The following is a 15,141-nucleotide window of genomic DNA, read 5'->3' as shown; positions in this document are numbered from 1 at the left end:
AAACATTTGTTGTCTCAAGAGGAAATCTTTCAGAAAAGTATAAGTCTGGTCGCCAATATTGCACTCAGTGTTACCCTTATAGATTGTGTTTGACTTAAAAGCTATCAGGTCTGACCTTCTTCTTCTTCTTCTTCTTACTCGCTTAATTTTTGCCACCTGTATTATGCAAATCTTATGTTTTAAAGTACAACTTATTGATCACACTTGTATTTCATTCCTTCTATTATGTTGGGTTTTGCGGATTGTCTGATCGACATAGTTTTATCAAACTAAAAACCATATTTCATGAATTAAAAATGTCTTCTAAAGACGGCCAATCATCTGTTGTCGACAATGAGTACAACAGTAAGCGATGAACTCTGTCTAATGTTCTCATATATAGCAAAATATTTCGTAAAACTAATGATTTTTTATCGAACATTAAGTGAACCTGTTACCAATAAAAAGTGCAAGATTTAGTGATACTGTCATGTCATACGGTTATCGTTTGGAAAGATTTGAAAGCATTCTGGAAAAAGAAAATTGATTCACCAAACAAAGTACTAGATTTGATGATTTTGTGAAAAAAATTTATATTATGTAGGTGACATGTTCCCTTACTTTGCTTGATGTTAAAGCACATTACATAATTTAGAGTCTGGTCGACAATCAGGTATTAAACTTAGTATTTTTAAACGTTTCACAGCAATACAGTATTACTATTGCCGACATGGTTTTATCAAGTTAAGGCCAGGTTAAAGCGGTTTACTATCGCAATGTTTACATGTAATGTAAGGCGCTTTAACCTCGCCTGAAAGAAACAATCAACGCAGTTTATAAAAACGGCCAATCATCTGTTGTCGACAACGAGTACAACAATAAGCGATGAGCTTTGCCTAATGTTCTCCTATATAGCAAAATATTTGGTAAAACTGATGAAGCACAAGATGTTTTATCGAACATTAAGTGAAACTGTCACCAAAGAATGTGCAAGATTTAGTGGTGTATCGATACGGTTATCATTTGTAAAGATTTAGTAGCATTTTGGTAAAATAAAATTGATTAACCAGAAGAAGTTACTAGATGTAATGATTTTGTGAAATGTGTGAAATGTAGGTCTGAACGAGAAGGTGAGGTGTTGTCTAACTTTGCTTCCTGTTAAAGCACATAATTTAGAGTATGGTCGACAATCGGGTATTAAGGTATACAGACCGATGCAAAAAGAACTATTTTCGTGAAGATGTATGCGTGTTTGCCGATGTACAGTGAAAATGCGTTTGTTTACTTCTTTCTCATTGTGTTAAATGGAAATTTAAACAATACCGTACAGCGACAAAAATTAAATAGACAGCGGAACTGAGCGAATCCTCTCTTTTAATCGATCTATTAAATCTAATAAAGTACAAGATTTTTTATCGAACATTAATTGAAACTTTAACCAAAAAAAGTGCTAGATTTAGTGACGGTTATCATTTGTAAAGATTTGGGAGAATTTTGGTAAAAGAAAATAAATCCCAAGTAAAAATAAAAGTCTCAAAAGTTCGAAAAGAGACGTCTCACGGTCTCAAATCCTTTGTATTGTGAGACGTGAGACGTCTCTTTTCGAACCTTTGAGACTTTTAATTTTACTAGGGATTAAACAGAAGAAGTACTGGATTTAATGTATCGGTACTGTTGTCGTTTGTAAAAATTTGAGAGTATTTTGTGGAAAAATTGATAGATATGCAGGTATGAATAAGAAGGTGAGATGTTTCCTAATTTTACTTGCTGTTAAATCACATCAAAAAAAGTCTACAAATGATTTAGAGCCTCAATCAATTTAAATCTTCAAAAACACCTCGACAACTCAAATATCACCAAAAACTTGAATCTGTCTGGCAATCATAAAGAATAAAACCCTCAAGAAACCAATCGTTTAACTTGTGCTACAAAATTAAGGTGACATTACTGATGTGTTCATGATGTCATGCATATCCATATCCATGTAAGAATATAAAAACATTCCGAATGAACGGAAAAAAATTAAACAAACAACCAATGCATAACGAGAACCAGTTGAATTATTGCATCTGTAATAATTTGCCAGTTTTTTTTTAGTAAATTAATTTTGCATACTTTATGAGATGCATATACAATATAATTTATCAATTATAATCACTTTGAGTCAATAATCTCCCCTCGAGATAAATATTCATGCCGTTCAAAGATTTTATTTTTATTTTTAAATAGCCAAAAGCGTCGTCGATATAAATTTTACATCTTAAACGCTTGACTTTGGCACACATCATTGAAATCGGTATGACAAACCATAAATGGCTAGTCGTAAAATGATGTAACATCGAGAAAACAAGTCGGTACACGGTTTATTGTAAACAACGAAAATGGATTTGAGAGATATTATTAAAGGTATAAATGAAATCTTCGATTCGAGATTAAAAGCGAAGACAATGATTTTCGTATAATGAAATCGAAAAATCGAATTTGTCCATAAAAATAATCGCAAATTCTTCAATAACACGATCGATTAAACGGTTTTGTTTACGATTTTTCTGCGGTGTTAATTTTTCACTAAACAATCACTTGGCAGCACTTATGTGGCAGAGCAAATAAACAGTGTGTGCAGAGTTATGGGAATTTAACGTCTTAACGTTCGATATAGAATCACCTTCTGTCAAGATTATTCTGATATGAAAATGATCCGTTTGGGTGTCAATAAAAGTGACCTACTAAACCGGACAAGATATCAACTAACGACCACACTCACGGTGCCAACCAGTCAATTCGCTTGAAATGTTAATCTGTCGTTCGTTTTAATTGAATTGCTGAAATTAATATTTTAGCTCTTTATTGTCATAAATATTTAAGCAGATCATTAGCCAATTAACAAGTTAATTGATTCAACAATCAGTTGCTTGTCTTCACCTGTTGGCGCTTCATTTATCTCTTCAAACATAATTCTGAAACGCAAGACAGTTAATGTTACATTAAGCTTATGACGTAATTTTTTCCTATGATTATTGCTATTTATTTACAAATTTTTAAGTGCTACGATGATCGGAATGTTATTTTTAATGGTATATTGATGTTACAACTTGAAGCAAGTAGGTAGATGTTCAGTTTTTTTTAAATTTTATTTATAATACCGAACACTTTTTTCTCTCTAAATAAACGGTTGATGACGAAATGATGGTAAATATCGAAAATACAAAGCGTACGAAACGAAGACTTAACGGAATTGGCTTAAATATTTTCGAGCTTTGTGTTTGTCAAGCGAACATTTTTACAAATCTGGTAAACATGGCCATTTGTCCATATATATTGTTTCAGTGTTACAATGTTAAAAGGAGTCTAGCCCGAATGCAAAACTCATTGGTGCCGACACCAATGCAAATATAGACACAACAAAATGACAAAAAAAAACTGTACCTTCTTCGGTTCAATAGCTTGTGTGGTCATGTATCCATATTCAACGGAACGATTGTGTGCGCTATGAATCAAATTTTGTGCTTCAGCATTTTCCTCTGCCCGGCTGAGTGTCGTTACTTTCCGTACGATTTGCGTGGTAATCCGTCGATGGCCGTCCGGAGCGCGTTGGGACAATTTTTTCGATTCGAAACTACTGCCAAGCACTTCCGTCGACGTACGCTTGTTCCGGGTCACCGCTTTCAGTGACGTTACATTGTCCGGCAGATCGTATCCATTTTCCGTCTTGTAATGGGTGATCTGTTTCGTACTGCCATTCGATCCGCTTGTTATTGCTTTGTTCGCCGAATATCCGGATGACGGGTCGTATGGTGGATATTCGGTAATATGAGCTTCGATGGTCTTTTCGTGGGTGACTTCATGCTCGAACTGAATGTTTCGATCGTCCAGATTGGTGGTGATGGCTGGGCCTTTCTTTAGGCTCGATTTCCGGATCGGTACTTCGACCACATTTTTGGACGGTGTTTCTTGCGTGGCTTTCATGAACACACGTCCACGCGGACGAAATTCATCGTCGATTTTATACATCACAATTTAGAATTTAAATTTTCACCACTGAACTGATTGAACTCCACTTTCGTTGGTGATTTAATTTCATAGGCACTGGATATTGCGGTAGAATCGGATTAATAAACAACTGAGACAATAGAGACGAAAAGAAACTAGAGTTGTTTAAACTGTACGTCAACCATAACACAACAAAATCAACCGAACGAAAACTTTGAATTATTCTATTGTTTGCACTTAATTAAAGATTACGAAATGAAAGCAAAAACAGCAAATGGTTCTGAGGTTTTCAGTTTATTGTTGACTACAAACGGCTACTACTTGCATGAATCTTTAATGAGATAGAACACAAATAACGGTGGTTTTCTTCTTCTTCACAAAAACTTAAGACAAACTACTGTAACATTATGCGAAATCGGACGACCGAACCATTTAATTCTAAACATTTTCTCGCAAAACACAGCGAAGTTTTTGTTGCATAAAACAAGAAAATAATTACGAATTGAGTCGTTGGCTTCAAACCTTCTGAATCGAATGAGAAATTAATTTAAAATAATTGTGAGTCTCAGGGATTGTATTGGCACATTGGCAATTCAGACAAAACACCGGCTCAAAATATAATATGATTCGAAGGAATTCAAATTGCACACACTGCACACGCAAAAAAGTTTCGCTTCACGAATTATATATTAAAGATCATCTTAAATTTAGGTTCGTCTGCACTACATACATACAGCAGTGGGAAGCTCAACTTGTTACATAAATCCGGTATTGTTATTTAGCCATCATAATTTGGCATTATGATGATATATTGTGTGGTATTTAATCAATGGATGAGCGGAATATAAAACGAATTAAGATCTCATGATCACAGAGATTATAGCAGAAGTCTGCGCTTGTCTTTAATTAAAACATTACACCGTGCACTGTGTGAGTTCATCGAGATATAACGAAGAATTTTATTCGGAATGTTTGTGAAAATAAAATTTCAGCACAAAAACAAACAGCAGTTCGGTGTCTAGGTTTGCGTGAACAAGGAAAAAAAATGATTTTGTATTTGGTTGTACACCTTGTCGATACTCTAAACTGACATGAATAATTACAAATTAATTAAAAAAATAGTAAGCAAACAAAGCCACACACTATTTCTATATCTATCATGATCATGTCTTCGATCAAAACCTTACAGGTGTTGAACAGAGAGAGAACAAACGAATGAGAAAAACTTATCAAAAAAACTGCAAATATTAATTTGTTCAATTTTTCGAGAAAAAATGGTAATATGCGTGAGCGAACCACTTCGTTGTATTTATGGTTAGAAGCCAGTTAACAACAATAATAATCCATTTTTCTAACATGGTATTACAAACATTAATATTTATTAGATATAGAATTGGAAGCTCATTCTACAAATTGGCTTACAATGTCTAAGATCTTGGAGAAACAACAACAACAAAAAATTGTTACAAATTACAATAAGAGGAGCTTGGTTATTGTGTTTGCTACTTTTTTGTGTTTGTGAATGTGGGAAGTGAATTCTTGCTCTTTCCATGTACATAGAAGAGGTATATCTATGTGTTGATAGTAAAATTATTGGCGAAATTTTCAAATGAACAAAATTACGTATAGCTACACGATGACAGACATGTTGCCCAAAAATTTTCTTGTTGCTGCAAATCATTCTCTTTTCTATACCCAGATCAATCTCTTTGAGTTCTTCTTAGAAGCATTCTCAATCATTCTACGAAATATCTAAACATAAAGCAACAAATGAATGGTAACATGGTAACCTCGCCGAAGCGATAGATGATGACTAAAGTCACTGTGCGTTTAGGTTTATTTCATGAAAATTATTCACCGCAAAAATGTTAAATTTCCGTGACTTACTTTAGCAACTCTGTGCAGAGTAACAATATATTGTAAGTCATATGTGTAAGAGTACGTCATCGTTACAGTAGTTTAACATTAAAAAATAACAACAACAGGCGAATTCATTCACATTCAATGTGTTCTGCCCATTTTTGGACCTTGATGCACACCCACATTGTAAAACGATGGTTTTTTTTTCTCTTCATTTTTATAAACAAATGCTGTGCTGGCAGCAAAAAAATAACAGAAATCTATCGGTTGAATATGCGAAAAATAATATAGTTGCAATTTCTCAGCAATTGTTACATTAATGACCTAACAAAGTCGTATCAACAGAGATACTTTTTGGCACCTGTGTATTACAAATTGCATGGTATTGTGTCATAGACGTGTTGAATTTATAAAGCCATTTCTCGGTTAATCACATAAATTGATAAATTCATCTCGCTGTCTTTCATGTCTTTTATAATGAGGTTCACTTTGAACTCTGAATTTTATTTGATTTTCGCCATTAATCTTCACAATTCAGGCAATTGATTTGTTTTGTTCAATGCGTAGAGTTGAACGAGAGATCGTTGTAACGTCCACGAAAACTGAACGGAATGAACTTTCTTATGCAATCCTAATTAACCGACATTATGTACACTCATTTGTCGAAATAAATTATTTTAATTAATTTTTATGGTTGAAATAAAAAGAGTGACTTAGTTGAACGACCTTTCTATTCTTGTTGGTTAAATTAAAAATTGCTAAATTGCTTGTTGATGAACTTAATTGTACAAAAATACGAAAAACCTGTGGTGTGGTATTTTTAGGAGATAAATGAACAAAATTGTTAATGGCATAGCACAGCATAGTACAAAAGAATCATTATTGAATTCACACATGCACATCTTCGTTTCCTTCATGCAAATTTATTTATGTTGCGCGATAAATATTTTCTTCGTTTTATTTTTTTGCAAACTAAATTAAATCAACGTCTGCCGGGGCATTGGAGGGGTTGACTCCGGATATATAATTTTCTTTCAATTTATCAAAATGGCAAGTCAACAGAAAGATGGTATACGATGAAAGAAACGAAGTTTTGCGCTGATGGTATTCCCAAATTGGCATTGTAACGGTGAGCTCTTTAATGATGGTACTTTTTCGTATATTAACGCTGAATCGGAGCGTTCACATTAGAACCACCATAAACAAATAATAACAAGCAATTTGTTGGAAGAAAAAATAAATTTATAAAATTCCGGGTAAGAAGCGTTCGCGTTCATCGAAAATGTCATTGACATTGAAAGCGCTATTTTAATAGCCGAAAGGAAACCAAAGAAATTCTTCACCTAGCTTCGTATCTATTTTAGCAATGCGAAACGTAGGTTAGATTAGTTTATCTACTGACAAAAATTATGGTGGTTGATTTATGGTGTATCCATTGAAATGTCTATTTATGAACCGATAAAAACAGACATAATACCATAGGTTATGGAGAGGCGATAAAATTTCTTTGTAAACATTGTAAAACGAAAAAGGGTTCAGTCATCTGTTACATCGACAACAAGTACAATAATATGCAATGAACTAGAGTATCAAACACCGAACAATTGTTTCAACCATAGACTTAAGAGACTAAGGTCAGAGAGGTTGGAGGCTTAGGTGCTAGGGTAACTACCCTACCCTCTTACACTAGGTCAGAGAAGAGTGGAGAAGGGATTCCTTAGGATTGTAAATATCGGTAACAACAATGCGAATTTCAATCACCTTCAAATCAATCTTTTTCCATGCCATGCCATACCGTTTAGGGATTCATAAACGGTACATGCAATTAACTAAAAATTATTAATAAAAATGTCATAATTTCATCATTATTGAGAGAGAAATTGAATTAAGTTCACAGCCTTGATTGTAATAACTCATGTTCGTAATCAACATATGTGGATTTCGTATCACCTTGGCTTATTTGTTTGCCTTTTAATCTTAACAATTAAGCCCGAGCTTTTCGTCTTACTATGTCCGTTAATGTAATTTTGATGATTTTGTGAACAATAAAGAAATTCGGACCATCACAAAACATAAATTTTTACTTCGGTTCAGACAGTGAAAAGGTATACGAGATTTTATTATTTGCTAGTGGGACGGAACATGCATTTGGCCTTGAAATATCTGTCGCAGGTGTTAAGGTAGACCATACTGTTGATAGTGTTATTTCAGAAAAAAATTTAACATCAACCACGCCTACGGACAAATATCAAACTGTTTTACGTGGGCTTGACATTGGCATACATTATGCAATTAAGAGTGCACTTCCAGAACAGTAGTTTCAGAAACGCAATAGCTATAATCATCACCCTAAAGTACACCGGAAAATTTCAAGATGCCTTTCAAACTAATCGATCACAATCAATTTTAAGTTTTCGTTGTTGTTTTTGTAGAGCAAACAAAGTTCTCAAAGAATCGGTTGATTTTGTGATGGTATACAATACCGCACCGTATGTCTCTCACATTAATTGAATTATCGTGATAGTAAAAAAAACTGTTTTTCTTGTCGCTATTATCCGATGGCACTCAAGTCACTCGCACGCTTTCTTTTCGATAATTTATTTTACAAATTGAACGTCTCTTGTTTTTGTTCGAAAAGCCAATTATTAATTGATAAAACAATAACAAATAAATTAAACTTCGTATTCCATTCACGCGACGACGTAAATATTTCCTCCGACCATAATATCTAACTCATTCGATAGTTCAACTGACACTACTTGGACGGTTGTATGATCGACAACAGTAAATGAATATAAAATAACACACTCTTTGGGTTGGGATATTGTTTCGAAATTGCTCAATGGTAGTTGGTATTATACGTAATATAGTTGTGTGAGAATTACTGGTGGAATAAAAAAAACGAACTGTGTGTATACAACTTAACGTCACGGTTTACCTTATTCACGGCATATTTTATCGACAGACATATACTCAAAAAGTGAAGCAGCGCCAAATTATATTAAAAAAAAAAAGAATTTGTTGTTAATGTATGGTAACACAACCTAAAAAAGAGTAAGAATTATAACATATGGAGTACGCGTACTATGGATGTAATGTAAACGTGGATGGTATAATGTTTCATGGTTGACCGACACCCGACAGGTAAATATTATTTATTTTATATTTTTTTATAAATAAAAAGTTTGGTGGGACTATAGTGTTGCTGTTTCACGCATACATAGAAGCAGAAGAGTTTGCTTCTGCTAATAATTTAATTGATAGATAATTTTCATTGTTTATTATACACACACCGCGATATATCCATTGATAATATTTGCGAAGGTGCAATTTCAATGACAATCAGTTTTTGTTTTTGTTCTAATATTCTACAGTCATTTGTGTAGGAGTGGAGTGGAGAAAGAATTTGGTGAACTGATAAAATGGTAGTTAAGAGCGACTTAGAAGATTTGGGAATTGGAAAAATTGATTACAAAAAAAAATCAAAAAAATGTTAGATAAGATGCTCGGGATTACACGGTTCTGTGTAATATTATGAAAGCTGAATATTTTTCATTATGTTGGTAATTGAACACCGACTATGTGCTTATTATGCTCAGTGGTCATGCCGAATTGTTTAGAATTCTCTTTTCCAGTTCGACTCGAAAAGTTTCCGGTTCAATAAAATTTCGCTTAGTAAATCAATGTGTATGTACCGCAACAATGAACAAATATTTATTTGCGTTGATAGACATTAATAGATGAACTTGATCATTGCAAACGAAAAGAAAATAAAAACGGTTGATTTTAGTGGACTGTTGGAGCCGGCGAAGACTTAGAACTCCGATTTAATGTTATTATGTTTGGTATTAAGATGCAGGAGATGTGTCCTCCAGCAGTGTATTTGTAAACAAAACAGCAAAAGATTTACAGATGAACATTTTGACTTTTTCAGAAACTGTAATCAATCATCTGTTTTCGACATCGATGACGAATGCGAAATCATTGAACTCCAGTTCTCTTAAACAGCAAAATAAATGTTAAAACTGATGAAGTAAAAGAATTCGCTTAAAAGTCTGAGTCGTTACGTTAAACAATAGAAGTAATAGATTCCTTGGATGTATAGATACACGGTTGATGCTAAAGAAAAAGTTTAAAATGAGGAAACAGTTTTTCTACCATTAATAGGCAGTTAACTTTAGCGAACACTGATTGAAATTTGGCATTTATTTATGCTAGAAATGTAAATAAATTAGACCTTTAACGATGGATAGACAAAAAAGTAAAGATCGCCCCACATAACGTTTGTAGTTCCTCGATATTATACCTAGCAGGGTATTTGTCGGTCTGAACAATATTAAAAACAACTTTCAATGTAACATTAGTTTAACATTGATCTATTTCCACATTTTGTAAATATTTTGGTACTTCCAGGTGTAAAAACATGTGACCAAACAACGAATTTGAGACACCAAAAGTCTGTCTTTACTTTCAGTTTTGTACGTGATATTTCAACGTTTCTTGAGAGCTTTTATAACAGCAAAACATTGTAATATACGTCTAACTTCAATGCTCAAGGCACGATATTTGTTATTTTTGAAATAAGTAAAGAATTTGGATTGCCTTATCTCAACTAGTCAGGTTACAACCTAAATTTCCCAATTAAATTCAACCTTCCTTGATAAATCCGAATTCATTGTGGAAGGTACTGATACGACTGAAACCTAATTTTACTAGAATTTCAATGCTACCCTCACCTCGACAATAAAAGTAAAAAAATTCCAGAGACGTATGCTAGACAAACGTAATACGAAGAAAACAATTAACACTTCGTTTCGATTTAAGTTTTTCTATAAAAAAGCAGCAACATCAAAACAACAACACACCCACCCACAATGACCTTACAATTGACAACAATAATAAAAACCTTTAAGTACATATTTATTAAGTCATTATTGGCCAAAAGCGGGCGTTCGCGCAATTCCAAACCAGATAAACCAACCTTTATTTATGTGATCAAATAACATTTCCTCTATTTACCGAAATCGTTCTCATTGTCATTGAAATTCTTCCTAAGTGTATACACCGTCGCCACCTTTACAAGGTATGCAGTACAGAAATTCACCAAAATGGCAGCCAACGCGAATATAATATAGCTAAAACATATATTACGCCCGCACCGTATGCGTACCATTCTTTAAAGCATAAAGTCTAACTTAAGAAGAATTAAAAAAAAAACAGTTTTCAGAATGAGCAGCATTTGTTTACCGAATAATTTCGAGAACTATGACTGGGGAACCTTAGTTGTACGATAATGATTTTTTGTTGATACCTACAACAGCGATGACGTGATTGCAAATTAAATCAACATTTTTACATATTTAGAATCTGGAATGGTTTTCGAGTCGATGTCACTTTTAAGACCATGTCTAGAACAGTTTTTTCATAAAAATTCTAATAAAACTAAAACCACACATAAAAACCCCTCCGCATGAAAATAACTTTTTTTTTCTCGAAAAAAAACTACTTATTTGCCAAACAGATCTATAATCCATTTATGTACACATTGGATGTTGTTATTGAGAAAAATAGTTACGTAATTTTCGAATATTTTATTATATTTTTGAAGAATTCATTACGCGACGACGACCGTAGAATGCGAGTACGAGAGTCATATTGGAATTCTGTGCTAATCGAATCTAATTTTCGTTGTTATACTGTAATGCCAAATACGGAAGAGTCGAGTCAATTGTTGTCAATTTGTGTGCAGTTTTTAGCCCCGTACGAAGTACTGGGGGCTTATAAGATTAATATGCCGTTTGTAACATGTCGAATTGGAAGCAGCCAGTAAGGGCAAAGCATTTGGTTATGTTCACAGATGACAAATCCGCAATAAAAAAAATGTCCGTCCGTCCGTCCGTCCGTCCGTCCGTCCGTGACCCCTAGCTAGAGTAAATCACAACCTTTTTTCAAAATTCTTTTTTTCCCCGATTGGTATGGACAAAAGTAAGGTCAAGTTCGAAAATGGGCATGGTAGGGCCGGCCCTTCCAGAGCTAGGGCCCTATAGGTGTTTTTCAGTCTTTCGCCGATATCTACCGAAATACGCACGCAATACCTGCTTGTGATATATCAAATGAAAGGTATTGACGAGTAGAACAAAGTTGCTGAACATTGTTTTTGGGTAAGATGCAATGTAGGCTTGTTGGGATGGCTCAAAGGTCGTTACTCGGCCCTAAGTGTTTTTTGCACATAAATCGAGTAAATCTCATCCGATTTTGCTAGATTTAGTTTTTTATGAAAAGTAATTGAATACCGAAAAGAACGTGGCGAAAAAAGTTTCAAATTCGGGCCCTTGGACTAAGGCCGCTACTCGGCCCTAGGTCGTTTTTGCACATAAATCGAATAAATCTCATCCGATTTTGCTAGTTTTTGTTTCATTTGAGAGATAATTGAATGCCGAATAGAATGATGGCAAAAAAAGTTTCAAATTTGGGCCCTTGGACTAAGGCCGCTACTCGGCCCTAAGTGTTTTTTGCACATAAATCGAGTAAATCTCATCCGATTTTGTTAGTTTTTGTTTCGTTTCGTTTGAGAGATAATTGAATACCGAAAAGAACGTGGCGAAAAAAGTTTCAAATTGGGTCCCTTGGACTAAGGCCACTACTTGGCCCTAAGTGTTTTTTGCACATAAATCGAGTAAATCTCATCCGATTTTGCTAGATGTAGTTTTCTATGGAAGGTAATTGAATACCGAAAAGAACGTGGCGAAAAAAGTTTCAAATTAGGGCCCTTGGACTAAGGCCGCTACTCGACCCTAAGTATTTTTTGCACATAAATCGAGTAAATCTCATCCGATTTTGCTAGATTTAGTTTTCTATGGAAGGTAATATACTACAGAAAAGAACGTGGCGAAAAAAGTTTCAAATTTGGGCCCTTGAACTAAGGCCGCTGCTCGGCCCTAAGTGTTTTTTGCACATAAATCGTGTATATTTCATCAGATTTTGCTACTTTTTGTTTCGTTTGCCAGATAATTCAATACCGAAAGAAAATTGGGATAAAAAAAGTTGTAAATTCGGATTCCTAAGATTACATCGTAAACTTTTGTTTTATACTTGAGAAGTACTTCGTACGGGCTTTTGTAATTGCGCTAAGCGCAATTTTAAAGATGAACGCTTACAGTTTACAATTTGCAAAAATAGACAATGATGTCAAGTACGCAATAAGGTTACGGAAGCATTTTGATATCGGACGAATAAGGGTTACGGGCTTATTAGGGCTATGGACGTATAATGGTTTCGGGCTAAATAGGTTTACGGGTCGTACGGGGCTCAGTCGTAGCAAACGCTCCGACTGTTCTGATGCCTTGTTTTTCTACAATCCTTTGGCATTGTGAAATTTTTTTCGCGGTAGATTTGATAAAGGTTTGTGTGAGTGTGAATTGCGAACACGGAGACAACGTGGTCGATGTCAATAAATTCAATCGACCACACCTGTTACATTTTAAAGAGCACAGTTCAAGTCATGCTAATTAGCTCATGATAATTCAATGTCTTTAAGCAGTCTAAGGCCGGAATCGACAATAATTTTATTAAGACGATCATACTGCTGCAAATAACTATTCTAAACAAAAGCCATCTGTTGCCGACATCGATGACGAATACAAAATCATTGAACTTCTGTTCGATGCAAAATAAATGTTAAAATTGATGAAGTAAAAGAATTCGCTTAAAAATCTGAGTCGTTACCTCAAACAATGGAAGTAATAGATTGAAGGTTGAAGGTTATATTGATACACTATTGATGTTAAAGAAAAGGAGGAAAAAACCATTAACAGTTAACTTTAGCTATCTGTAAGACTTCATTTTTGGCAATAGTAAATAGTAGACCTATGTTTGGACGCTTGCACTGCGGAAGGTTAAACTATTGCAATTGTTTGTAGGTAATAAATCATTTCCGTGGAGATGTTGTTAGAAATAGTACATTACTATACCAGTGAAGTAATTTGATATCTCGTATCCAGATGACTAAAAGTATCCGAGGGCTTCAGCCCGAGGTACTTTTACTCATCGTGATACGAGAAATCAAATTATTTCACGTGTAAAGTATGGCGTTTTACTTTACGAGCGAAGGAAAGGGTCTTCACTAGTGAGGAAAGCGTTTGTAGCTCAAGTCGAACACGAGACACATGAATCAAAATAACAATCTTCAAACCGTTACACAGTATATTGCACTCATGAAATGTTTTATCACATGGTCCGTGAAGGAAAACGAGTTCCCGGACGAGTGCAGCGAGCAAAGTTTTCTAATAAACGTCCGGAATTTACTTTACATTTCAAAAAATTTCTTTACTTTACTAGTGAAAAAAACCTTTTCCCTCGCTCGTAAAGTAAAACGTTATACTTTACACGTGAAATAATTTGATATCTCGTATCCAGATGAGTAAAAGTACGAGATACGAGATATCAAATTACTTCACTGATATTATTAATTTATCTTGAAAATTTGAGGAAAAAGCTATTACAACAAGACAAGATTGTTGTTGAAAAAAGTGAGGGTTTCCTAAACATTTTTTCCAAATTTTTCCATTTTCACACAAATTTCTCGAAAATCAAAATTTAGGAAAATTACGGTAAAATTCGGAAAATTTTGAGAAAATATTGGGAAATATGGAAAAGCATTTTCCGAAGTCCCTTTCTATTATCTTGAATTTTCAGTTCTTCTTCCACCCCTGGAACAATAGTACCAGGGAAGTAATTTGATATTTCGTATCCAGATGAGTAAAAGTGTCCCACGAGGTATGTTTACTCATCGTGATACTAAATATCGTATTAATTCCCGATCGATGTAAAGACTTTTTCCTAGGGAAGGAAAGGCCACTTTACATCCCTAGTAAAGTAAATTAAAAGAACTCATTTAATTAGAATCTTCTCTTTCCTCTTTACTAACTTAACGATTAATGGACGTCTCCTAAGTAGGACTTTTACGTAAATTTTCGTCGTCGTTATATTTCACTGTCATCCTTAGATTCAATAATTTTAGGAGATTAAGTGCTGCTTTTCTAGCTATATATGACAGATATGACTGACTCTTCCATATACCCATAACGTTCATACATCGTAATTGTTTACAATACTCGTACACATCGTTTATTAGCCCAGCGGGTTCGGATAAATCAAATGAATACCAAAATTTTGATTGATATTACCCCGTTACTAATGGCACAAAACTTTTTTCTGCCATTGATAAGACAATTTATATAAATCGATAAATTTCGATAACTCTCCAAGTTCGTTTTATAATTATGGTTCCCATATCAATCGTAATGAGGATCG

At 34.2% G+C, this 15,141-nt stretch overlaps 1 protein-coding gene across 49 annotated transcripts in view; it reads right to left on the bottom strand.

The window, feature by feature from the left end:
- Nucleotides 1-15,141, bottom strand: part of LOC119082791 (microtubule-actin cross-linking factor 1) — a 150,483-nt gene that overhangs the window by 57,813 nt on the left and 77,529 nt on the right. The window contains exons 1-2 of one of the 49 annotated variants that reach the window (XM_037192393.1): nt 8,313-8,586; nt 3,406-4,099 (exon numbers count right to left, since the gene is read on the bottom strand). The exons of 44 other annotated variants lie outside the window; for them this stretch is intronic. In XM_037192393.1, the coding sequence (XP_037048288.1) occupies nt 3,406-3,990 (585 nt within the window). In that variant the 5' untranslated portion in view covers nt 3,991-4,099; nt 8,313-8,586. Of the gene's footprint in view, nt 1-3,405; nt 4,100-8,312; nt 8,587-15,141 lie in introns of those variants that run through there. 4 more of the 49 variants (XM_037192394.1, XM_037192430.1, XM_037192437.1 and 1 more) reach the window with 4 other exon arrangements.

The sequence above is a fragment of the Bradysia coprophila genome, unplaced genomic scaffold (assembly GCF_014529535.1).
Source record: "Bradysia coprophila strain Holo2 unplaced genomic scaffold, BU_Bcop_v1 contig_494, whole genome shotgun sequence".
NCBI lineage: Eukaryota > Metazoa > Arthropoda > Insecta > Diptera > Sciaridae > Bradysia > Bradysia coprophila.
The sequence above is the reverse complement of the archived record's forward strand: the minus strand, read 5'-3'. Positions and strand labels throughout refer to the sequence as shown.